This window comes from Marmota flaviventris, chromosome 20 (genome assembly GCF_047511675.1).
Source record: "Marmota flaviventris isolate mMarFla1 chromosome 20, mMarFla1.hap1, whole genome shotgun sequence".
NCBI classification, from domain to species: Eukaryota; Metazoa; Chordata; class Mammalia; order Rodentia; family Sciuridae; genus Marmota; species Marmota flaviventris.
In genome coordinates, this window is record NC_092517.1 from 18,553,735 (window position 1) to 18,578,202 (window position 24,468).

At 65.4% G+C, this 24,468-nt stretch overlaps 1 protein-coding gene across 3 annotated transcripts in view; it reads left to right on the plus strand.

Moving 5' to 3' along the window:
- Positions 1-24,468, plus strand: part of Iqsec1 (IQ motif and Sec7 domain ArfGEF 1) — a 198,047-nt gene that overhangs the window by 103,414 nt on the left and 70,165 nt on the right. The window contains exon 1 of one of the 3 annotated variants that reach the window (XM_027931925.2): positions 19,202-19,586. The exons of the other annotated variants lie outside the window; for them this stretch is intronic. Coding sequence (XP_027787726.2) covers positions 19,519-19,586 — 68 coding nt within the window. The 5' untranslated portion in view covers positions 19,202-19,518. Of the gene's footprint in view, positions 1-19,201; positions 19,587-24,468 lie in introns of those variants that run through there. 3 annotated transcript variants of the gene reach the window in all.

Genomic DNA, 24,468 nt, shown 5'->3' on the forward strand with positions numbered 1-24,468 from the left:
AAGTCAAAATGTTTTCAATTTAAGCCAGGCACCATGGCATGCAGTGGTCACAGCTCCTCAGGAGGCTGAGGCAGGAGGATCGCCTGAGCCCAGAAGTTCAGGGCCAGCCTGGGGATCTTAGCCCTGAGCCACTCAGCGAGACCCTGTCTCTAAGTAGAATATAAGAAGGGCTGGGGACGGGGCTCAGGGTCAGGAACCCCTGGGTTCGGTCCCTGGCACTGCAGAAGAACTAGAAATAAACCCCGAAGTGCATTTCGTGCATTTGGCTCCTTCTCCAGGAAGGTGACTGCTCTCGCAGTCGAGGGAAGAGCAGACTTGGAGATGTCCGGAGCTCTGCCAAGAACTGTCACCGTTCACAGCGCATCACCAAGGACAGTGTCCCTCATGGGACCAGAGATGCCAGCAACCCTGGGGTCGGTCTGGGTCTGCAAGTTGCTGTCAAGTGACCAGGGGGACAGCTGGGCCTCCTGCTGGGCCTGGTGGGGAGGACCTGCTGAGCAGCTTCATGCCCCAGGCAGTGTGACGTCACCCTCGGGGGCTTCTGGGGGTGTTGAGTGTGGGGACAGCAAGGCCACAGCTCACCCAGAGGGCTCTGCGGGCCTCGGGGTGCTGGAGGCAGGTGTGGGTGGCAGTGCCCGAGGAACCCAGGTCTTGGGTGCGCGACTCCTGATCAACGGACCTGGCCCACTAGGGGAGAAGCCCTGGGATGGGGTTCCAGAAGGTTCCAAGGGGTAGGACTCGGAGCGCCTCATTGAATCCACATGATGGCGCCATGTGTCCCCGCCCTGCAGGCCCATCCTAGACGCTCCGTGCCACCCAGGCTATGGCCCCGCTATGGGGGCTGCTTCTAACCCTCCCCCCACCCTCCCCCAACCCTCCCCAACCCCAACCCTGGCCCAATCCTCCCACTCCCCTCCCCCTAACCCACCCCCAACAGTCCCCTTCCCCTCCCCTCCCTCAACACTCACCCAAGCCTCCCCCTCCCCTCCCCTCCCCCAAGCCTCCCCCTCCCCTCCCCTCCCCTTCTCCTAACCCTCCTGCTCCCTTCACCCAATCCTCATCCAACCCTCTCCCTCCCCCTCCCCAACCCTCCTTCTTCCCTCCCCCAGCCCTCCCCCTCCTCTTCCCCTCCCCCACCCTCCCCTCCCCCTCTCCATCCCCCAACCCTCCCCCTCCCCTTCCCCAACCCTCCCCTCCCCCTCTCCATCCTCCAACCCTCCCCCTCCCCCCCCCCACACACTGCAGTGTGACAAGTACCTGTTGACTTTTGGTGAGGTATCCTAGGTCACCTGGAGATGACCTGAAGTCACAGGAGAACGTCTGTGTGTCCTGCGCACGCTCATTTTATGAGGACGTCCTCGGACCTTGGATACTAGAGGACAGCTCTCCCTCTTTTTTCCTTTTTGCACCGGGAGTGACCCCAGGCCCTGGCCCCTGAGCCCGTCCCCAGCCCTCCCTATACTGTACTTAGAGACAGGGTCTCCTGAGCTGTCTAGGGCCTCACTCAGTTGCCGAGGCTGGCCTCCACTTTGCGATCCTCCTGCCTCAGCCTCCCGAGCCCTGGAGGACAGGTGTGCTCGCCCAGGGCAACTCTGCTTGATCCCTCTTCTCTAGAGAATCTGAGATGGACAGAGGTTGCGATGACACTGTCCTGGCAGTGACACCCGCCCCCTGTCTGACTTCCCGTCTCCTTTCCTCCTGCTGTCCCTGAGAACATGTTCCTTTGTGACTTCTGCAGAAGCAGGAACAGGGCTGTGGAATGTTCTGGAAGCAGAGCAGGCCAGGCCCATGCTGGCCCCGCAGGCCTGTGTGGCTCAGCGGCCTGGCCCCTGTCCCTTGCAGTGTCTGCCACACCCCAACCCTTGTCAGCCTCCCTGTGCGTGGAGGACAACCGAAAGGCGATTGCTGTTTTGTGTCCCAAGACACTAGCAGCAGGGGACAGGCAGGGCCTACGTGGGACGTCCACAGGGACTCTCCTGGGTCACCTCAAACTCTGGGGGAGCCTCAGTGGCAGGAGCCTCCTTGGTGGGGACTTGAGCCTCCGATGGGGACCAGGAAGCAGGTTCTCCCAGCTTCTGGGGGCGACCGTGTTGACCGCGGGTCCTGGCCTGTGTGTCCAGCGTGTGCGTCCATCACCCGACTGTGAGCACGGGGGCCTCGGGTTAGTGGAGGGCCTCAGAGCGCGTCACTGTCCTGGTGGGGACATTCCTGAGTGTTGTTGGGAGGAGTGGGTGCAGTTGGCCCCCATATGGTTTTCCTCCACCACAGACGGATATAAAGGTCCCTCAAAGTGACATTGGGAACTTCTTTGTTAGTGCTGGGGCCACAAACAGGGCCTTACAGGTCCTGAGCACTCGCTCAGCCATTAGTGCTCCCCATAGTGCTCCCCGCAGATGCTCCTCCATGAGTGCTCCCCTCATGAGTGCTCCCTCATAAGTGCTCCCCACGATGCTCTCTATAGGTGCTCCCTATAAGTGCTCCCCACTGGGTACTCTCCCATGAGTGCTCACCATGGGTGCTCCCCCATGAGTGCTCCCCACGAGTGCTCCCCCCACAAACGCTCCTCTCCCCCACGGATGCTCCCAGTTGGTGCTCCCCCATGAATGCTCCCCACGAGTGCTCCCCCATGAGTGCTCCCCACGAGTGCTCCCCACGAGTGCTCTCCCCACAAATGCTCCTGTCCCCCCACGGATGCTCCTGGTAGGTGCTTCCCACATGAGTGCTCCCCACGGGTGCTCCCCCACGGCTGCTCCCCACACTGCTCCCCATTATTGCGCGCCCCATGGCTGCTCCCACACGGGTGCTCCCCCATGGTGCTCCCCCAGCTGATTCAATTCTTGAAAGCTGGGAAGCAGGTGATGAGTCGCAGGGGCTGAGACCCTCTTTGACCGTGGGCCACAGGACAACTGACAACCTCAGAATCTTCCAACCAAGGTTGACCTATGGTCACCAGCCTCTGCTGACCCCCTGACAAGTCTGACCACTGAACACTATTCCCAAGACCAGACCCCACCTCAGAAAGGCCACACAAGCCAGTGTGGTGGTGCCCACCTGTCATCCCAGCAGCTCAGGAGGCTGAGGCAGGAGGATGGCAGGTTGGAGGCCAGCCTCAGCCACTTGGCGAGGCCCTGAGCCACTCAGCCAGACTCCCGGGAGGTGACTCAGTGGCCGAGTGCCCTGGGTGGGGTCAGATTCAGAGTGTCCCCGTTGGCACCAAAGGCTGAAGCAGGTCCAGAAAGTCTGTGTCAGAGGCTGGGACTCGCCTGCCCTGCTGGGGACGCTGCCCCCCCCCCCCGGCTGAGGAAGACTCTTGCTGCCGCCAGGAGCCACCAGCCTTCCCCGTGGCCTTCTGCCAGGGCCGCAGCCATCTGCTGGACATGGCTCCGCGTCCCGGTCCCAGGCAAGGGGTGCAGAGCCGGCTGCGGTGGCCTCTAGTGGCCCTGGCCGGCTTCTCCCCAGATCCTCCTCCTCCCCGGCCGTCCCTCCCTCGCCTGGGCCTGGGGCTGGGCTCCAGCTGCAGCAGGACAGAGTCCCCGGCCAGGGCCCGCCTCCTCCTTCTCAGAGGCCGAGTGCCCGGTGGCCCCAGGCGGTCTGTGCTCCGGAGCGTGAGATGCGCTGCTGTCTCCAAGGGAAATGTCATCACACGCACGCGGCTGGGGGGCTGAGGCGGCTGCTGCCCAGCACCCAGTGACCCCCACAGACCCCAGTGACCCCCACAGACCCCAGTGACCCCGCGGTGGAAGGAATGCTGCTCTCAGGGACTCTCCCACCCAGAGCCTCCGCCCTGAGGTGCGGTGGGTGCGGAATGTTCCGTGGTTGGAGGCCAGGCCTGGACTGACCGTGCCCCCAGGGCCTGGGGCAGAGGGCAGGGGACAGAGCACCACGGGTCCCGGTCAGGCGCTGGGCAGGGCCAGCTGAAAGCGCTGGGGAGATCTGGGCCTCTAAGAACCTCAGTCTCTTCATCTGTAAAAGTGAGATAAACAGCTGGGGGGGGGGGGCAGGCCTGGCCGCACGGAGACTCTGGTGCCGTTCTGAGGACCCAGGAAGGATGTCCAGAGGGCCATGTGGCCCCAGGGGTTGACGGACGCCTCTTTGCCCTGGAGCTGGGCGGGCACCTCGTGTTCCCGCGCACAGGGTGATGAGATGGGACCAGCGGCCCTGGGCGCTGCGGGCGCGGCCCTGCCCTGTGCTGTGTGGGACCCCCTCGTCCCTGCTGGCCACCACTCAGACCTGGGCCTCGAGAGGACAGCAGGGCCCAGGCCCCCAGGCCCCCAGCAGGGCCCCGTTCCCCTCTGCTAGCCCCAGGGAGGCCGGGAGCGCCCTGGGCCCTGGTCACCCTCAGCTGGTGGACCTGGCGGCCAGGGCGTCACAGGACCAGCGGGGGTGGTGCGAGAGATTGGGGTCCTGGGGGCACTTTCTGGAAGGTTCTGTTGCTGGGCTGGGCCTCCCTGATTAAGCCAGGGCTTTCTTACTGCAGCCAGTGCCCGGCCTGGCCCTGCGCCACCCTGTGCCAGGGACCCCGCCTCAACTGTGTGGGGCTCATTCCCTTCGCGGCCTTCACGCTGCCCGTTCCCCAGGGACTCCCTCCCTGGTCCCCAAGCTCTGGGGACGGCTCACCCCTATGGAGGGCCTCTCCTGACGGGTTTCCCGGTGGCCCCACTGCCTGGCTATGAAGAGGCCTTATCTCTGTGTGGATTTATTTATGATTTGGGGCGCCAGGGGTTGAACCCAGGGGCGCTGACCCCTGAGCCCCGTCCCCAGCCCTTGTTATATTTTATTTAGAGACAGGGTCTCGCTGAGTTGCTGAGGCTGGCCTCCACCTTGCGATCCTCCTGCCTCAGCCTCCACAGTCCCTGGGATTGCAGGTGGGCACCACGGTGCCAGCCGTGTGTTTCCATACTGTTTAGACTGCACCCTGTGCCCACAGAGGCAGTGGCCATGTCTGTCTGCCCCCCTTCCTTGTCACCTTGTGCTCTGAGCACACACCGAGATGCTCCAGGCAGTTCTCTGGGCCTCAGTTTCCACATCTGTAAAGCAGGGACAAGCTCCCCTCGAATCACAGGTGGTTTTGAGCAGGAACTGCGTTTACAGTCACCCCCTGTCACCCACAGTGTTTGCTTGCTGTATTTTCAATTACCTGTGACCCTCCAGGACACAAAACTATCGAGTGGACAGCCAGGTGCAGTGGCACTTACCTGTCATCCTCAGGGCTCGGGAGGCTGAGGCAGGAGGATCGCCAGTTGGAGGCCAGCCTCAGCCACTCAGCAAGGCCCTAAGAAATTTCAGTGAGGCCCTGTCTCTAAATAAACAATAAAAGGGCTGGGGACCGGGCTCAGGGGTTGGGGGCCCTAGATCCCAAAGAGAAAGGGCTTGGCGTGGAGTGGGTTCTGCGGTGGGTGGGCCCGAGACCCCACTTCCTGCAGACTTGTCCAGACAGACCTCCCAGCATGCGGATGGGGACGAGGCCTGGAGGGAGCGATGGCCAGGTCCCGCCCAGGCTGCCCGGGTGGCTCTGGCCAGGGAGGCCCCCAGGCTGGCGCTCCCGGCAGCAGACTTCCAGACGCTGAGCGCCGGGTGGGGCGGGCCGGGTGGAGGCCGAGCCTGGACAGTGGCTCCCTGTGCCCCGGGGCCTCCGTCCTGTCTGGGCTGTGGGCAGGGCTGTCTGGCCAGCGCCAGGGTGGAAAGCCAGGGACAGGACAGGGGCCTCTGTGGCCTTCTTAAGGAGGCCTCCCTCTGGGCGGCCCTCGGGAGCGTCACCCCACGGTCCCCCCTTAGGAGGCTCCTGGGGTCCTGAGGGACGCTGGGCAGCCCACGGAGCAGACAGGGGACAGTGGGACCCGGTGGGTTTCCTGGCCCAGCCCAGGTGCCCCGATCGGGGTCCAGCAACTGGGGGGTGCCCATGGGTGGCACAGACACGGGTGACCCGACCTGGCCCTGGGCAGGCTCAGGGCAGAGGCCCCATGGAAACTTCTAGAGCCCAGGAATGGCCAAGCACTCAGAGCTGCTGCCCAGGGCGCCCTGGCCCAGCCTCTCCCCCAGCACCGCGAACCCAGGGCCGTAAAGTCGCCTCCCCGTGTCCCCACTGTCCCAGGAACCGGGCCCAGAGGAGTGGCCGCCACACACAGAGACCCCATGGAGCACACGGAGCTGCCCAGGGCTGTCCACGGGGCGGAGGGACGGCCACACCCCGCAGGCAGGAGCAGGGACGGGGTGTGGGACGGTGTGACCACGTGTTCAGCCCCAGGTGACGTCAGCCTGCCGGGCCACACAGCCCCTCAGGTGCCCCCGGAAGCCGCCAAGGGGCTTGACTCTTCTTGCCGGGCCGGCGGTCATTTGTCCAGCTGACACTGTGACCCGTCGGCTTCAGTGTGTCACAGAAGGGAGGGCCCATGTGACAGGGAGGGCCGTGACCTCCCCAGCCCTGGACACTAGGGCACTGACACAGGCGTGTCCCTTGCCTCAGCTCCCTGGGGACCTGCCCCAGGACCCCTGCGCAGCCTGGTGACCTCAGGGCTCCTGGGTGGCACAGCCACCCCCAGGGCCTCCTTTTCCTGTTTGCTGTTTACTTCTGCCAGGGAGGGACGGGGGGGGGGGGGGGGACCAGGGAGGGACCAGGGGGGGGGACCAGGGAGGGACCAGGGAGGGACTTCCTGAGCCAGGCCAGCGCTGGCCACTGAGCTGCCCCCAGCCCCCTCTGCCCGCCCTCCGTCCCCAGGTCCCTGCCAAAGCACAGACGTGGCCCGTCCACTCCAGACCCACAGCCCTGCAGGGACCTTCTCCAGGTCACAGCGTCCTGGGACAGTCCCCCCCTGCAGTGCCTGTGTCCAGCATGGAGCTCGCAGAGCTGCCCGGCTCAGAGGGCTGCGGGGCTTTGCCAGCGTCCTGTGGGACATCTGGGAACCGACACCTCTCCCGCGGAGGGGACAGGGTGGCACGGGCGGGAAGGGTGGCCCATCGCCTTCGACATTAAGGAGACACCGGAGACGGTGCCAAGTGAGCCCCGCCACCGGGCCCCGTCCCCAGTCCTGCAAATGGTAGAATAATGACAAAGTCACCCTGTCCCCAGCCTCAGTCTGTGGCCGTGCCATGGCTGCCCCTCCCCAGCCTCAGTGTCCCCTCGAAGGGCAGCACTTGGGCTGACCTTGCCAGGCGCTTGGTGGCCAGAGCCCTGGGCGGCTGTGGGGCCTCCCCTTGGCGGAGCCACCGGGGCAAGGACAGCACGCGGTTCCTGCAGGCGGTGGCCGGGGGCGCGGGGACCCTCCCCAGCTCCTGCAGCCCTCCTGGGACCCCAGGGGGCCGAGCTGGGGCCCTCGAGGCCCAGGGTGACCGTGGATGACTCTTGTCACTCTGCCACCCAGGAGCCCCCTGGAAACCGGACGCAGCCTCCCACTGAGCACTGCAGATTCTGTCACATGTCACTTCTCTCCTGTCTCCACGGGGATGGCCTGAGGGCCCCGCTTCCCGTGACCCCTGTGTCCCCCAAGGTCAAGTGGCTGTGACCAAAGCCAGGGTGGCCACCTGTGGTCCCTCTTCCCCGAGCCAGGACACCCCCAGGACGCACTCCCGAGGACAGGGCTGGACCCTACACACACTCCTGTACTGTCACAGGCTGCACTGTCACACCCACTGTGGTGACAACCATCTTGTTTAAAGGACGCTGCCCGTCCTCACCACTGCCCAGCGAGACAGGACGCTGATGGGCTCAGATGTCGCAATGAGGAGCCGGGCGCGGTGGCACCCACCTGCCATCCCAGCAGCTCTGAGGCTGAGGCAGGAGGATAGGAAGATGGAGGCCAGCCTCAGCAGCTCAGCAAGACCCTGTCTCTAAATAGGATATAAAAAGGGCTGGGGACGGGGCTCAGGGGTCAGGGAGCCGGGTTCCGTCCCTGGCACCAAAAAAGGAAGTCACGGCTGGAGAGTCCACCTGGGAACCCTTGGGGACCCCAGTGTGAATGCCGCCCAGACTCATCCCCCTCTCCCTGTCCCCGCGTGCCGCCTCACACCCACAGGGCCCTGGAGCCGTCACATGGCCAGTTCCGCCTGACATGGGGTCTCACGCACCTGCGTGTGGCCATGCCCTTGACCACGCCCCCTGGCACCAGGTGGCCACACAGCCACGCGTGTCCCAGCCAAGCTGGCTCCTGGTGCCCGCAGGTCCACAGGTGTCCAGTGCAGGGCGGGCCGGGCGCCAGGGGGGAAGGGCCCAGTAGCCACTGGCCCCTGGCTGGACAGCCAGGCGCCCTGCTGGGGGTCCTAGAAGGAGGGGTGGCCAGCTGTGCCCGCGGGGAGCTACGTGACAGAGCTGCGGTTGGGACAGCAGGAGCTCTCAGCCTGCCCCCCCCTGCTCTCCGGCCCTTATGTCCCCATCACTCGCAGGTGTCCAGGGCGACAAGCACCGATGCTCCAAGAAATTATTTGGGGTTTTTTTTGGCACCAGGACTGAGCCCAGTTGTGTGACCACAGATTTGTTTAGAGACAGGGTTTCGCTGAGGGTGTTTCTGAATGCTGAGGCTGGCCTCCAACCTATGATCCTCCTGCCTCAGCCTCCCGAGCTGCTGGGGTGACAGGCGTGCGCCACCACACCCGGCAGAAATTGGTTTTCCATGCAGCGCGTCGGCTGGCAGTGGGGGTGGGGAGGGGAGATAAACTGGTGGGAAAGGAATGGAGGGTTGGGAGGCTGGCGAGGGAGGCTGGGGAGGGAGGCCGCTCTGCCGAGACACCATTTAACCCGAGCCTGGAGGGAGAGGAGGTGAGAGCATCCCATCTGCCCGGTGGAAACAACCCGTGCCAAGGCCCTGTGGCGGGCACACAGGGCACATTGCAAGGAGGCAGGTGCTGCGTGGGTCCTGTCCTGTCCCTGTCACCTTGCAGAGATGCGGGTGCGCTTGGCCCGGGGTCCTGCCCTCAGACCCTGTGGGGACTTTGCACGGAGATGGAACTGGCGCCATGTTCCTGTTTCACAGGTGACGAAAATTGAGACCCCAGAGCAGAAGGAGCACTGAGCCAGCCCAGGGCCAGGAGCAGGTCCCCACCCCACCCCTGCGCTGCCAGTCCCTCCCTGCCCCCACAGCCCCCGCCCCTCAGCCTGGGAACCAGGGACAAAGGTCCCAGCCAGTCACAGCGCCTTTCAAAGGCTCAGCGGCTTCCTCTGCCTCAGGCGTGAGAGGAAAGCTGATGTCCTTGTCCCTGGGGAGGGGGAGGCCGGCCCAGCCTGCCACCTTGGCCAACAGGCTCGTCACCCTGAGCAGATGGCCCGGGGGTCGGGGGCGTCCTGCGCCCCCTCCCTCACCCCTCCCCCTTGGTCTGAGCCCCCCACTCTCCAGACCTCCCCCCCCATGTGACAATCAGACCTTTCTGCAGACACTGCCACATGTCCCCCGTGGTGGGGCACTGAGACAAAAATCACCGCTGGCTGGGGACGGTGTCCTAGGAGCAGGGCATTTGCAAATGACACACTGAGGGGAGGCCCTGGGGGCCACCACGGGGCGTGGGATCAGGCCCCCGGGGTCCCCCCCCAGCCCTGGAGGCCGGGGAGCCTGGCTCAGGACACTCAGAACCCAGTCTCTTTGGTGGCCTGAAACTGATGGCCTGTGACTTCATTCCCCCTGGCTGGCGGCCCCAGAGCTCCGCGTGCACACCCTGGGATGGGGTCCTCTGGGAGCCTCTGTTTCCTCATCTGTGGCCGAGTGGAGGGGTCGGAGGCCTCCTGCGGGCCTGGAGGGCGACCACTGCTTTGTGGAGGGGTCAGTAGGCCTGAAGTGGCCAGAGGGGTGACTGCGGTGTGCTTGTGGCCTAAGTCCTTTATGCCTTCGCCTGGCCATGACCGAGTGGCCACCTGGGGCTGGGCATTGGGGAGTAGAGGCTGTCTGCCTAGAGCTGCCCCTGGTTGGGGACAAGCAGGGTCACTGCAGAGTGTCCCATGGAGGGCTGACGCCGACCCCCAGGCAGGGCGAGGAGCAGGGGGCTGAGCTGCTGTAGCTGAGTGTCAGGCAGGGCCAGGCGGTCAGCAGAGGCCAGATCATGGTGGCCTGGGGGTGGTCACCCCGGGGGTAGTGTGGCCTTCATTCTTTATATTTGTTTGGTCCCTGGGATGGAGCCCAGGGCACTCACCCCTGAGCCCGTCCCCAGCCCTTTCTATTTTTCATTTAGAGACAGGGCCTCACTATCGCTGAGGCTGGCCTCCAACTTGCAATCCTCCTGCCTCAGCCTCCCCAGCTCCTTGTGTGACAGTTGTGTGCCACCTGGTTGGCTTTATTCTAAGAGCAGCAGGAAGTCCCCACGTTCCCCTGTGGCTGGGTGTGGGGCACGGCCAGAGCAGACCTGAGGGCAGGGGAGGGAGGGTGGCCGGACCCAGGTTGTGCCCAGATTGGAGCCATCTGGGGCTCCCCTGTGTGACAGTGGCCCGGGCTGGCCCTGGCCCCTGAACCCGGGCACTTCCCTCCCCACCTCCCTCTCCACGGGGTCCCCTTCCCAGCAGCCAATCAGCAGCTGTCATCGGGTTCCATTTTAGATTTTATCAATGTGTCCCCGTTGCCTGGCAACCGCGGTGGCTGGGCCTTTCTTCCTGTGTCCCAGGGAGCTGCCCCGCGGCACTATGTGGCTGCTCGGTAAGTGTCCCCTGGCGCAGGCCAGGCTGGGATTCCGCCGAATGTAACTCAGCTGCCAAAAGAGGCCGGGCTGTGTGTATCTCCGCTGTTCCCCGGGGACGTCCCTGTCCTCGGCCACCGGACAGGCAGGAGGTGGAAGCGTCCTGGCCCAGGTGCCTGCTGGGCCCTGGGACCTGGCTGGGGACACCGCGATCACCGACCCCCAGGCGCCCAGGATGAGGGGCCGGGGACCCTGCGGCTCCACCCAGCCAGAGCCTGTCCCCGGGTCCCCAGGGGGGCCCCAGAAGCACCCGCCACCAGGGACAGCGTGACCAGCCTGGCTTTGTGTGGCTCTTTGTATTGGAGGCGGGGACTGCGGGGCGGGCGGCCGTGAGCGGGCCCCAGTGGCCAGTGCAGCGTCCACAGCCGCCGCGGACACCAGGAGGGAGCATGGTCAAGTTCAGGGCCATCTGTCTGGAGTACTGGCAGCTGCTCTGCCTGCAGCCCCTGCCCGGCTACCAGAGGTGAGTGGACGCCAGGGACTGTGGCCCCGGGACAGGAGGCCAGCACAGTCTGCTCCGCCACAGGACGCCCTCTGTCCCTTCCTGACACTGGGGGTCTCTGCTCGTGGCCTGGGCTATGCCCCACGGCTCCTGAGCAGCTCTGACCCACAGGGGGGCAGCCACGCAGGTGGCGAGGTCCCCAGCCTGGCTCTGCCGTGGCCCTGTCCCTCCATCTCGGGGACCACCATGTCCCCAGCACAGGCCCGGGAAGGCCGACTCAGGGTTAGAAGACCAGAGTTCCGTTTCTGTCCCTTGCTGTGTGACCACGGGCAGGTCGGCTTCCCTCTCTGAGCCTCAGTTTCCCATCTGTAGGGATTTGGACCCGATGACGTCTAGTGGGACTTGGGGTTGTTCCCTGAAGTGTCAGAGCTGCGGGGGCCACAAGCCCTCGGGTCTGCGTGTGTGTGTCCATGTGCCACCGTGGCCAAGAAAAGCCCTCGCCTAGGCCAGTGGGGACAGCGCCCCCAGCCACCGCCATGTGGCCTCTGAGGGCACGTGACCAGGGGGTATGTGGAGGAGCGCCTGCCGCCTCTCCTGGGGACCTCGCTTTCCGGATTTCTCCCTCTGTGGGGCCTGTGGCCATTCTCAGGCGGTGGCCCTGGGCGAGTGCGGGGCTCTTCTTGTCCCTTCTAGGGGGCTCCCTCCAGGAGCCATAGAAAGGAAGTTCTCACTCTGGGGTGGGAGCCAGTGGGTGGCCTCGCTGCATGTGACCAGTGCCAGCCACTCCGAGTGGGAGGGGCTGCGGATCCGAACCCAGGCCTCTGCTGCCCCGAGGGGCCTCTCCCAGTGCGCACGTGCCAAGGTCCTGGGGCAAACAGGCCCCAGGGCTCCGCCCGACAGGCAGAGTCAGGTCGAAGCCTGGACTGAGGGGGTCATCTGGGCGCGGGGTCATCACACAGGTATGATGGTCACACTAGCCGTGAGAGGGGTGGAGGACCGTGCTGGGCTGAGGTGAGAAGAGGGGGTTCCGGGCAGCAGGGAGGGGAGCCCAGGAAAGGAAGCAGGTGTCTTCAGGAGTGGCCAGATCCACAGGGCTGGGAGGGGCCACTGGCCAGCGCCGGGCTTCGTCCTGTAATCTGTGGGATGCCCACGAGGGTCTTAGTGGACCACAAGCTGAGTCGCATCCGGGAGTCCCCTGATCCAAGAGTGAGGCCTGGCTCAGCCTCCAGGCCGGACAGAGCAGCCTCCTCTCCCCACCCCTGGGCCGCAGAAGTCAGGGCGGGGCACAGATGGGGCTCCGGGTGCCAGTGGCCGAGGGAGGCCGTCCGGAGAGGCCGGGGCACCTGGGTGGAGGGGTGGGGTTTTCCGGCCGAGGGGCACCGCAGGTGGAAATGGTCCTCGAACGAAGTCCTGGAGGGAGACGGAGCCTGGTGAGGGGTTAGAGGTGGCCACAGGTGAGGCAGGAGTGTCCAGGCCATGTGTGGGGGGTTGAGGCCGAGAAGGAAGGCTGACCCTGAGCCCCCGCTACATGGACGACGGTCCTGAGCAGCTTGGAGGCTGAGGCAGGAGGATGGCAAGGTGGAGGCCAGCCTCAGCAATCAGCGGGACCCTGTCTCTGAATAACACATAAACAGGGCTGGGGACACGGCTCAGGGGGGAAGCACCCGGGTTCAGTCCCTGGTGCCAAAAAAGAAACAAAATGACTGTTCTGGACGCTGACCCTGGCAGCAGGGGACACGAGTGTCCCGTTATCCAGGTGAAGACCTGAGGCACAGGGAAGCAGCTCGCCCAGGTCCCACAGCCAGGCTCCGGTGCCACCAGGAGCCCGCGGTGGTGGCCCCAGAGCTCTGTCACGGGACATGCTCAGGCTGGGTGGGTCCCCTTCCCTCTGTGGATGTCCCCAGTGTGGGGCAGAACGCAGGCTCGGTGGTCGGCCCTCCCCGTCAGGGAGCCTAGGAAGTCACCGTCCCTCTGAGCCTGTGTCACCTGGGGTGGGGGTGCTCACCCCCCTCGCGGGGCTCTGGGGACGAGCAGGCAGAGGCCACCGCAAGTCCCACACTTAGCAGGGCCCTGGCAGGTGGCGGCCCCAGGGTCCTGGCAGAAAGCACGTGGCCCTGGGTCACTGTCACATTCTGCTGCTTGGCCCAGACCTTCCAGCACCAAGGGGCGACTGCGGGCGTGGGGACCGTCCCCTCACAGGGCGCGTCCCCCTCGCAGGCTGGTTGTCCCCGTTGGTGGCTTTCAGTTCATCCAGGACGGTCCTGGAGCGCTGCCCAGGGGCCGCTGGGCCACTACTGCCACCAGAGAGCAACGCGAGCCTTCCCGAGCCCCTGCCTTCTGCCCCGCGGACCCGACAGAGGGCCACCCTGGACCCTTAGCCCCTGAGGTCCCCAAGAGTCTTTGCCCTGGTCCCCCAGGCCCGAGGGTCCCCCGTGGGCTTCCCTTCAGGTGCCGGACCAGGCGCAAGGAACAGGTGGAGGCCAGCAATCAGCGGTTCCCAAGTGCTAGGCGTCCCCAGGAGCCTGGACCCGCCCTGTGTCCCTGTGTCCCCGTGTCCCCGGCCAAAGCTGAACAGGCAGGTTTTGTCTGGTGTCTGTCCTCCTGGGCCTCCCTAGTGACCTGGCTAGTGGGAAACATGGTGTCATGTTTTATAGACCCTTAGGCGCGGTGTGGCGCTCTGCGACCTTCAGAGACCCTTGACTGTGGCTGGGTCCACGTGATGTGACGTGGCCAGGGAACCCCCCCGAGGAGCCACACAACCTCCGTGTTTCCATATGACCCCACGCTCACCCTGCCCCACTTTAAGTCACCATCTGCACACCAGGGAGAACGTTCGGCCTGCGGTGTTTGGGGACTGGCCCATTTCACGTAGCATGACCGTCCCCAGCTCCGCCTATTTATCAGCAAATGCCGTTGTTTCATTCTTTAGGGCTGAGTAATATTCCGCTGAGTGTGGGCCAGGTTTTCTGTATGTCTTCTCCACGCGGCTTCACTCCTGCTGTGCCGGCCTCTCTCTGGGGAGTCCCAGGGTCCTCCTGTGGCCGTGGAGAAGGGACCTGAGAGTGCCAGGCCCTGGCAGAGCTTGTAAGATGGCCCTTGAGGCTGAGACTCTGCGTGGTGACCAGGGCAGATCCCTTCTCCGCTCTGACTCACCGGATCTGGAGACGAAGTGGGGTCAGGGTCGCCCTGAGTGGGTGCCTGGGTGCCTGGGATACAGCTGGCACTCAATAAGTGCTGGGTGTTCTTAGGAATGCAGTAAGTTCAAACCAGGCTCAGAAGAAGAGCATCCATCTCACCTGGGACGGGGCCACCCTCTTCTAGGTGACCGAGGGCTTAAGGCGACCCTGGGTTCCGTCCCTGGTGCCCAAAGTAAAGGGGGGGACGGGGGTGGGGCTATGCAGCTGTGCTGGCCACTCTGGCTCCGCAGGCAGCTGGAGGGGGGACAAGTTGCCGCTGGGCGGAGGCCCTCGGCGGCCAACCAGCCTCTGCTCCCCTCCAGCTGTGGAGCCTCAGGACAGGGTTGGTTGGTGGCGGTCAGGACAGGGCCTGGCCCTCCGTGGGAGGAGGAGGAAGTAGGGGGCGTCCCCAGGGACCCCTGGCTTCCACCAGGGACAGACAGAGGCAGGCCTCCCATTTCCTGGTCACCAGGGCTGTGCTCTGGATGGGCCATCCCTGGGGGCACGGAGCCGGGAGCCTGTGTTGTGGACAGGGCGGGACAGAATGGCCTGTCCTCTCTGGGACCATGTCCTTCTATTTCAGGCACTTTGGCCCCGGATGGGCTGGGAGGGAGGTAGACCAGGGGGTCAGAGTGACCAGGGGGTCAGTGTGACCACGGAGTCAGGGACCTGGAGGAGCCAGTCTGCAGCCCAAACAGGGCAGGATAAAGAACCAAGTGCCCAGGCTGGGCACGGTGGCCCTCGCCTGTCCTTCTAGCGGCTCTGGAGGCCGAGGCAGGAGGATCGCGATTCAAAGCCGGCCTCCGCAACAGCTAGGCCCTGAGCAGCTCAGCGAGGCCCTGACTCTAAATAGAAAATCAAGGGGGTTGGGGACAGGGCTCGGGGGGTCAAGGGCCCCGGGTTCATGACCGAGAGTCCCACCCACCCCAGCTCAGGGACAGGCACTGAAGTCCTGGGGTCAGAGTGGCCTGGCCACCATCTGCATCTCCTGACCCAGCCCCCCAGGGGCGTGCGAAGGCGACCCAAGGCCGACTGGGCCCCAGGCCAGGCCAGCCTTGGTCACGGTCCTCCCCCGCAGCCCTCTCTCTGTGTCAGCCTCAGCCCTCCGGTGGCCAGAGGGTGGGGACAGGCAGTGGCCCATTCCTGAGCCTTGGTTTGGGAGAACCCTGCCCCGGGGGTGGGGGGACTCTCCTGGATTCTCTCTGACAAACACTGTTGCCGTGGGTCATGGCTGGGGGTGACAGGGCACCGTCCAGGTCAGCCCTGGCGCATCACCCATCTGCTGGACGGGTCAGCCAGCCTGGGGACGGTCATGCCAACCCGGGGACTCCAAATGCCCCGCTGACTGGGGGGCTGGGCCTGAGGGCTCAGGAGCCGGGTCCCCTCCCCTGCTGGGCTTCCTGGGGCTCCCGTCCCCCAGGGTTCCCTGACTTGAGCCCTGACCCCTTGTCCTTCAGGAGGGGACCTCATGTGGACATCAGGTAGATGAGATGGTGGGTGGGTGCCGCTCCCTCTGGCTAGGGTCCCTACAGGACAAGGACTTGGGGCGCAGCACCCAGAGGGAGCCCCGCATGTAAAGACCCATCTCCTGTGTCCACTGCACTGAGCCGAGAGGCCCGGGGCATTCTGGGTGTCTGTGGGGTCATCTGGGTGGACGAACTCGTCTTGTTTGTGATCATTCTGTAGCTGTGGGTCAATGTCACACCTTTGTGCTATCTAGTCACCTTGATGCGGTGCTGGGGACAGGAACTGTGAAAAGATCAGGGCACCCTGAGTCTAGAGGGCAGAACCTGTGTCCCCCCCGGGATCTCCCACAGGGACCTCCCTGGGACCTGACAGTCTCCTGCCCACTGAGAACCTCAGTCTCTTCTTCTGAACCCGGCCATAAAGCTCTCGGGTTGTGTGACGCGGACAGTCCCCACCTGCCACAGGAGCTGAGTCCTCCACAGCGTCCACTTCTGCCACAGGACAGAGGCAGGTTGAATCCAGAGCTCAGCGGGGGTGGCTCTGTCCCATACCCCAGGGTGGTTCTGATCCCTTTGTGTCCCAGGAGCCGCAGACACTTACCTGGGCCGGCCGCGGTGTGCGTCCCCCTGTCCCCGCTTCCTGGCCACGGGCAGCCCAGCGTCCTGGCAGGAAACAGCAGCTGGAGACATTGAAGAGCAGGGCCTTGTCTTCAGGGTGACCTGGGGGGCGGCTTCCACCTGGGGAGGGGATACAGTTTCCTGTCAGAGAAGTGTCACCAGCCGTGGCCGAGGCGGGTCCCAGCCAGTGGCCCTGGATGTCTGCGGAGGCCTGTGACGTTTTTTCTGGTGGAAATTTGAAACTACTTGGAAGGGACCGTGGGACAGGGGAGCCCTTGGAGCCGCGGGGACTCAGGGGCCTGGCCGCCTGCCCTGGCCACGGCGCTGGGTATGGTGTCCCCACTCCGCGGGGTTTCCTTTCCTTTGTCACCAGGGATGGAACCCAGGGGGCTTCACCCCGAGCCCCGTCCCCAGCCCTTTTCTTTTAAGTTTAGAGACAGGGTCTCCCTGAGCTGCTCAGGGCCTCGCTAAGTGGCTGAGGCTGGCCTCCACCTTGCGATCCTCCTGCCTCAGCCTCCCAAGCCCCTGGGATGACAGTGCGCCACTGTGTCTGGCAGGATTCTTACCCCTATTTTGCAGAGGGACAAACTGAGGCTCAGAAAGATGGGGTGACTCATATGGGGACGGGGAGTCGGCGATGAGTAAGGAGTCTGTCGCGTTCACGAGGTGAAGGCGGGTGGGGTGTGGGAGCCAAGTCGGCCTTCAGGGGTCCTGAGAGCACCTGGAGCCTCGGTCTCCTCCTCTGTAACACGGGACCCCGAGGTCCCGCTCCAGGGCCGTGGAGTTGTTCTTGGTGTCCTCGGGGTCCACTGGCTGTCCCCAGGTGCTCCTAGCCCTTGGCCACCCAAGCTAAGGAAGTGGACGGTGAGGACCCAGCCCGCCCTGTGGGCCTGGGAGCCTTGGTCTCTCCGTCTGGGAAGGGGACACGGGCGCGGCAGGGGACTGGGGGACGGGGACCCACAGGCCTCTGGTTGCAGAGGCTTCATTTCCAGCCTGACCTGGAAGTGGCCCCTCTCCCTGCCCAGGGCCAGTCCTCGCTCCCACCAGCAGCTGCCCCCCAGCCGGCATCTGTCCCCAGTAGGCGCGGAGGGCGCAGGTGACCAGCACTGGCCACAGGGTGCTGAGCGCAGGTCCCCAGAGCTGTGGGGCCCGGGAGGCAGGACGAGGGCTGTGCAGAGGGCAGTGGGGAGTCCCTCCCTGGATGGGGACCGGGGACCAGGGGACAGGCCGCGACCCATGGGGACAGGAAGGCTGGGGACCAGGCTGCGGCTGTCATGGGCATCACAGGGCCTGTGGGGACAGGGGACTCTCCCAGAGGAGAAGGCAGTGGGTGAGGTTATGGGTCATGGTCAGGTGAGGGGTGGACACATGGGGGACGGGGGCTGGGGGACGGATGGGTGGACGGAAGAACAGTCGGGTGGATGGACAGGTGGACGGGTAGGAGGACACTTGGGTGGACAGCTGGGGGAATGGACAGAAGGGACGGCAGGACGGCTGAGGAGATGGACGGACAGACGGGGCCCTGTGGAGAGACCCCTGTGTGGCTGCGGGTGGTGGATCGGGGCGGGGGCCGCGCTCGGGGGCCGTGGGCATGTTGGGCCGTCGCGTCCACCCACAGGAGACACCGTGGGAACTTCTCCTCGAGGACATTTCAGACAAGGCCACCAGGAGCCTCAGCAGAAGGCAGAGTGGAACGTGAGGGGACTTCTCTGGGGGGACCTCCCTCTGGTCAGTGCCCATGGAGGCCCCCGTGGCCTTGGACGGTGGCAGCCTCCGTCACCAGCGTATTCAGCCTGAGGCCAGGCAGCTCCTGCCTCGTGGGTCGTGGCTCTGGTGCCTGGTGGAGTCCCTCTGGTGACGAGGAGGGAGGACCAGGGTCCCCAGCCCCCGAGGACGGGGCCCTTCTAGAACCTTCTCTGGCTCTCAGAGGGAAGCTCCCTCCCTGGCCCTGGGACAGAGCAGCCCGCAGCTGCTGGTCCCCGCGTGGGACAGAGGCCGGGCGAGGATGTCCCCTCCTGGGCAGGGGGCAGGGGACCTGGGCCAGCAAGGCCTGACCAGCTGGCCGCCCTGCCCTGTTTCCTGGGCCCAGTGGCCCCGGGTCCTGGACGGGTCGGCTGTGGGTGAGCGAGGCCACCTGCCCTCCTGGGACCCTGCTGGGGGCCGTGGGTGGGAGGCCGTGTGACCTGGGCCTCAGCAGCCGTGAGTCACCGTCCCCAGGGGCTCAGCCTGGGAAGCCCCGCTTCCTGCCCTGGGCCGGGCGCAGCTGTCTGGTGGCGGCTGGGGACAGCAGCTGGGCCCCTCTGGAAGGGCCCCGACCCTCGCTGCCCCCCGGCCCAGGCCAGGCCTAGGGAGTTGGCACATGCGCTGTCCCTGGCCGTCCCTCAGAGCCACTGCTGGTTCTCAGTTACCCCTGTCACTTCGGGGGCCTTGGTGTCCCCACGTGTGAGATGGAGCTGATAAAACCCCAGTCCTGTCCCCACCTGTCCCCAGTGGCCAGTGGGGAAGCCGGGGTGGGAGAGGGACCTGCCACCACCAGAGTCACAGTGACACGGCTGGGACTGGACTTCATCTCCTCAGCCCCGAGGGGACCCTCAGAGCGGCTGGTCCCCGGGGGGTGGCCCTGATTCTCTGTCCCTCCCGTCTCATGGCCCTGGAGCCGCCTGTCAGAGCCAGGGTCACCGCCCGGCCCGGCCAGCTCCTGGGGCAGTCATGGGCGGGTGTTGGGTTCGGGCCTCTGGGGACAGGGGAGGATGTGGCCCGCCCCTGCCGGCTCCCTGCCGTCACGTCACCGTGGACGCCCCTCGCGTCCCGCCCTCCAAGTGACTCACGGCTGCCTGGCCCCCGGCCACCCTGGGTCTTGGCAGGAGGCGGCCGCGAGGCTGAGCAGAAGCCACGGGTGTGAGGGACGCTCAGCCGGGAGGGACCGGAGCAGCCGGACGGGACCAGGCACAGAGGCCGGCCCCGGGGACAGCACCGCCGCTGGCTGGACCTGCCCTGGCCCGTGAGAGCCAGGGCCCTCCCAGCTCTGGGGCCTCTGTTTCTTCTTGCGACCATGAAGAAGGAAGTGACCTGACTCAAGAAGAGACCAGCCCCTGGCCCCGAGGGCAGCTGGGCTTGGGGGACCGGGGCCGCCACCCCCCGGGCCACTGACATCCCCGCCAAGCCAGGCATGAAGGGTGGTGGCAGTGCTGTGTGGAGCCTCATGTGGAAGTTCTGCATCTCCGTGAGGACCCTCAGGTACCAGGGGACGTGTGTGGAGGTGGCCCTGCCATCCTGGGTTGTGTGGCTGCTGGAGTTGGGCAGAGAGCAGAGATGGAGTGCAGGCGAGGCTGCATCCAGCACCCTCGAGGACGCTGGGGGTGTCTAGCAGGCATGGAGGGAGGAGCGGGGAGCAGGGGTCAGGAGTGTGCTGGCCTGGGGCTGGGGCCCAGTGTGGCCTCCAGGGCAGGCGCAGGGTATGCAAGACCCGTCACACGTCATCCACGCGGACTCAGCTGTGTGACTCCGACCCTGCTTCCCAACCTCTCTGAGTTTCTTGGGCCTCATTGAAGCAGGGCTCACTCTCCTTCCTTGAGCACATAGTACAGTGGCCCCTTGTGACCGTGGACACTGTCACCACGGCTGAGAACTCGGTCCTGAGCCAGGCACCAGGCCACTCAGGTTTAACGCTGGTCGTGAGTCGCTGTGCCCCTCGGCTGGAGGTGCTCTTAGGACTCGGGTGACACTTGAAAGAGCAGGACCTGGCACCTGCCAGCTCCGGGGAGTGTCAGATGTGATCACCGATGGTCACCCTACCCTCTCCCCTGGGGCTGCCAGGGAGCGGGCAGGGGACCAGGAGGGCGGCCAGCGCTCCCCGGGGCCCTGGGGGGACAGCTGGGCTTGCTCTAGCCCTGCGGCTGCAGGAGGACAGCCAGGGGACAGGAAGCCACGGGACCGAGGCCAGGCCCGGGGCCTCCGCTGCAAGGGCGTCACCTGCCACCGTGATTTGCATGCAGGCTTGGAGGGTGCTACTGTTTGGAAAGTGTCAAATGGTGACAGCACCCAGGGCACCTGCTGTCCTTAGAGGGCTGTTTCTCAGGGTGAGGGACTGAGACGTCCTCCGCATCTGGTCTGTAAACTAGAGGCCTCCTCCCTTCCCTTCTTCTCCCTTTCTCCTTCCTTCCTCTTGAACATATCTGTGACAGCTGACAGGAAACGCCTACGGCAAGATGATCAATGAGACAACAGGCCGGGTGCCGCCGTGGCCCACGCCTGGGACCCCAGTAGCTTGGGAGGCTGGGGCAGGAGGATCGCAAGGTGGAGGCCAGCCTCTGCAATTTAGCAAAGGCCCTGAGCAGCTCAGTGAGACCCTGTCTCTAAATAAAGTAATAACAAGGGCTGGGGATGGGGCTCAGGGGTGAAGCACCTCTGGGTTCAGTCCCTGGTACCAAAATAATAATAATAATAATAATAATCGGGACCAGGGAAAGCACCTTCAGAATAGGACATTGTGACCCAAAGTGTGATAATAATGATGATGGTGACAACAGTAACAATAATGACGGTGATGATGATGATGATAAGTGCACATGGGCAGGGTCCTGAGGTCTTTCTGTTGAGGCAAAAATCGCTGAGTTTCCTGGTAGCCAAAGGGAAAAGGGAAACACAGCTGCACAACCCACTGTCCCTCACTAAGAACCAGCGTCACGGGGCCACTGTTGTCTCTGCTGTTTGCTGAGGGTGTCGGGGGCTTGGGACGGGAGCAGGGCAGACATGAGGACTGGGGTGCCCTTTAGGACGGGCGCCGGCTGGCTGTGGGGATGTAGAGTGGCGGTGGGTCAGTGGCTGCCTGGCCCCGGGATGGACCTCCTTGTGCGGGGACTTGGAGGCCGGGCCAGGCAGGGGCCAGACTCTCCTTTCCCAGGGACGCGGCTGGATCTTCCTGCATCTCCTTATCCTGAGGTTTGGGGTTGGTGACTAGAAACCCCCGGGCAGTGGCCAAGGGGGAGCCCTGTCCCTTCTGAGTCCCTGACTGGCCCTGGTGGCCTTGGGGAGGGGGTGGCAGCCCAGTACCCTCCGCGCCTCGGTTTCCTCATCTGTTCAATGGGGACAACTCTGCCTGACCTGGTGGGGCTTGGGGCTGAGCTGCCCGGGGCCTCAGGACGCAGCCCCCCAGGTGTCCCCCACTGTGGGTGTCCCCTGCCACAGCCATCCCTGTCCCTGTCCCACTTCCCAGGCGCCTAGCCTCAGGGAGGCTCCCCACCTGCCCTGGGGCTGCCATCCCCCCCAGGCCCATAAAGGCTGGGGCATGGTGCGGGGGTCCCCAGCTCCAGGAGACGCGCCTGCCTGCGCCCTGCCCCTCTGGGGTCCCCACCCGGGACCAGGGCCACTCCCAGCCAGACAGACGGCGGGAGCCGCCCGGAGCCGCGGGGCCAGGGAGACCTGAATCAGCAGATCCAGCCCCGGGCGGGCGGGCGGCGCTGGCGGCGGCCGCGGGGGACACTTTGGAGGCCGCCCCAGGCGCATAGTTTCCCACTTGCGTCTTCGGGTCCCTGCGAGCGGCTCCTGCGCATCTGGAGAGTGAGGTGTGCGGAGCCCCGGCCTCCCCGGCCTCCCTGGCCTCCCCGGCCTCCCCGGCCTCCCCGGCCTCCCCGGCCTCGCCTGCAGCCCAGGAACCCGGGGCTGGGCTCTGGAACCTTGGCTCGGGGCTCTGAGAGGGACCTCAGGGCTCAGAGCCACCGCCCCCTGCACGGAGCCCGGCCCAGCAGCCAGCAACGGTAGGTGGCAGCAGTGTGACCTCAGGCCAGTGGTTCAGCCTCTCTGGGCGGCTTCCTGGCCTGGCTGGGGCGACCCTGCCCTCACCCCTCCTCTATCCCTGAGTCTCCGCAGGGGGTTGGGACAGGCCAGAGTGAATAAGGGGACCAGGGACAGGGCCAGCCTGCGTCTGAAAGCGAGCTCAGCCCTTTTACTGCCCAAGTGACATTTAGGACTAACTGACCCTGTGCCCGTCAGCCTGCCCTGGGGGCCACCCCGTGCGCCTTGGCTGTCCACTGTGGTGGTGGCCTCTCTGAGCCTCGGTATCCTCCTCTGTGAACCAGCCCCCTCCACCTGTCCCCCAGTGTCCTCCCCGGCCGAGTCCCCGGCCAGCAGGGAGCCACCTCGCCCTGATGTGATTTTGCAAAAGAAAAATTGTTTTGTGGCCTGACAGCGAAAGGTCTTGGGTCTCCTGGGGACGGGTCCCCGTGTCCCCACCCACTGCGACTCCCAGGGCTCAGCTGAGCAGAGGGTGCCCGACCTTGGCCAGCAAGGTCCTGTCCCCTCCCCCACAGTGGCCACAGCTGGGCAGGAGGGACGGGAGCAGGTGGCCACCAGTTCTGAGAGCTTCCGGGGGACCTTCCTGGGCCATTAGCCACCTGGTGCCCCACAGCGGGAGGCCCAGGGGACGCCCCTGGAACCCGGGGCCCGTTTCCTCCCAGCCTCGGGGACCCTGGGGAGCCCTGGGAGGAGTCCCTTCCCACCAGGACTCCCCAGGAAGAAGCCACCAGGTCCCCCCTGCCTCTGCTGGCCATGCCCTGGGCTGCCCTGTCCCTCGTCTAGGATGTGGGGTCCCGGGCAGCACAGGGGCCCCTCTCCCGCTCTGCGCGCCGTCTGCAACACTCGCGGTTCCCCTGTGATGCTGCCTGGTCCCCGTCACTGTCCACCCCCACCGCGGCCCTGGGCTCACCTCCTCCCTCCTGGGGGCTCTGTGGCCGGCTCCGGGTCCCGGACCAGGCCCTGCTCTTGGGGACTCACTGGGTGCTCCTCCCTCCCACGGAATGGCGGAGGGTGTGGGCACCGTCGCCGGGCCCACGGGGAGAGGCGTCCCCAGCAGCCCCGGAGTTAGCTGAGCAGCTACTGGGCGCTGGCCGCTCTGGGCCGCCCTGTGGTGTAGCCTGGTGAGCTGGGTCAGGGTTCCTGGAAGTGCTGCCCAGGAGGGACAGGGACGAGAGACAGAGAAGAGACAGGTGAACGGCTTCAGGTGCCAAGATAAAAAGGTTGGGGACAGTCGGGGCGGGGGCCCACGCCTGTCATCCCTGCGACTTAGGAGGCTGAGGCAGGAGGATCGGGCGTTCGAGGCCAGCCGCAGCAACTCAGCCAGGCCCTGTCTATAAAAAAAATCATAAAAATGGCTGGGGGTGACGCTCAGTGGCAGAGCCCCAGGTCCAGTCCCCCACCAAAGTCAAAGGGAAAGGAGGAGCCACCATCTTGGAGGTGGGAGGGACAGGCAGGTGAGCTGGGGCCTCCTAAGCAAAGGCTCTGAGATGCAAAGGCCCTGGGGTAGAGCCGGCCTGGGGCCCTGGAAGAACATACCAGGAGGAGGTCAGGCGGCTGGAGGCAGGAAGTCCTTGGGGCCAGATCCTGGTGACAGCTTGAAGGGGTGGGGAGGGGGAGGCTGGGCACCCTGCAGAGCAGTCGAGGCCCCTGTGGTTGTCGGGACCCCAGAGGAAAGGAGCAGGGGGTGACGGGCCAGGTTCTGAGGCCATTGTGACAGCGGGTGATGGCCACTGTGCAGATGCGAGGGTGATTGACAGTGGGACTGAGACAGAGACCAGGTTCCTCCCTGGGGGACAGAGAGAGGCCTCCCTGCAGGAGGGGCCTGGGGTGACCTCTGAGAAGGGGCCCTGGGCTGGCCAGGGACAGTGGGGACAGAGCTCCCCAGATGGCCCCTGCCGAGCCTGGGGCTGGACACGCGCCTGGCCAGAGGGGACGAGGCTGCTCACCCTGGGCCCCCTTTGGCCCCTGGCACTTGCTACACAGGGCGCCCTCTCCAGGGCCACCTGTCCCAAAGCCTCTGTCCTTGGGCTCGCTGGCCCCGAGTGAGGGGGTGGTGACCGTGTGGCCAGTGCCCCAGCTGGGCCCTGGCGCTCCCAACAAAGCCGCTTCCCCGAAACTCGAGTGGCCCCGAAACGCGATCGTCCCCGGGCGCCCGGGTGACCCTGCATTATTCATGTCCCCGACCCAGCGAAGCCATCGGCCACGGGCTGGCCACACCGCCACGGCCGCCTTCGCTGCGTCGGGCCAGGACCTGGGGGCCTGGCACCCTGTCCCCGGGGTGTGGCTTCCTGGATGCCGCGGGGCGGGGAGGAAGTTAGGCGACGTC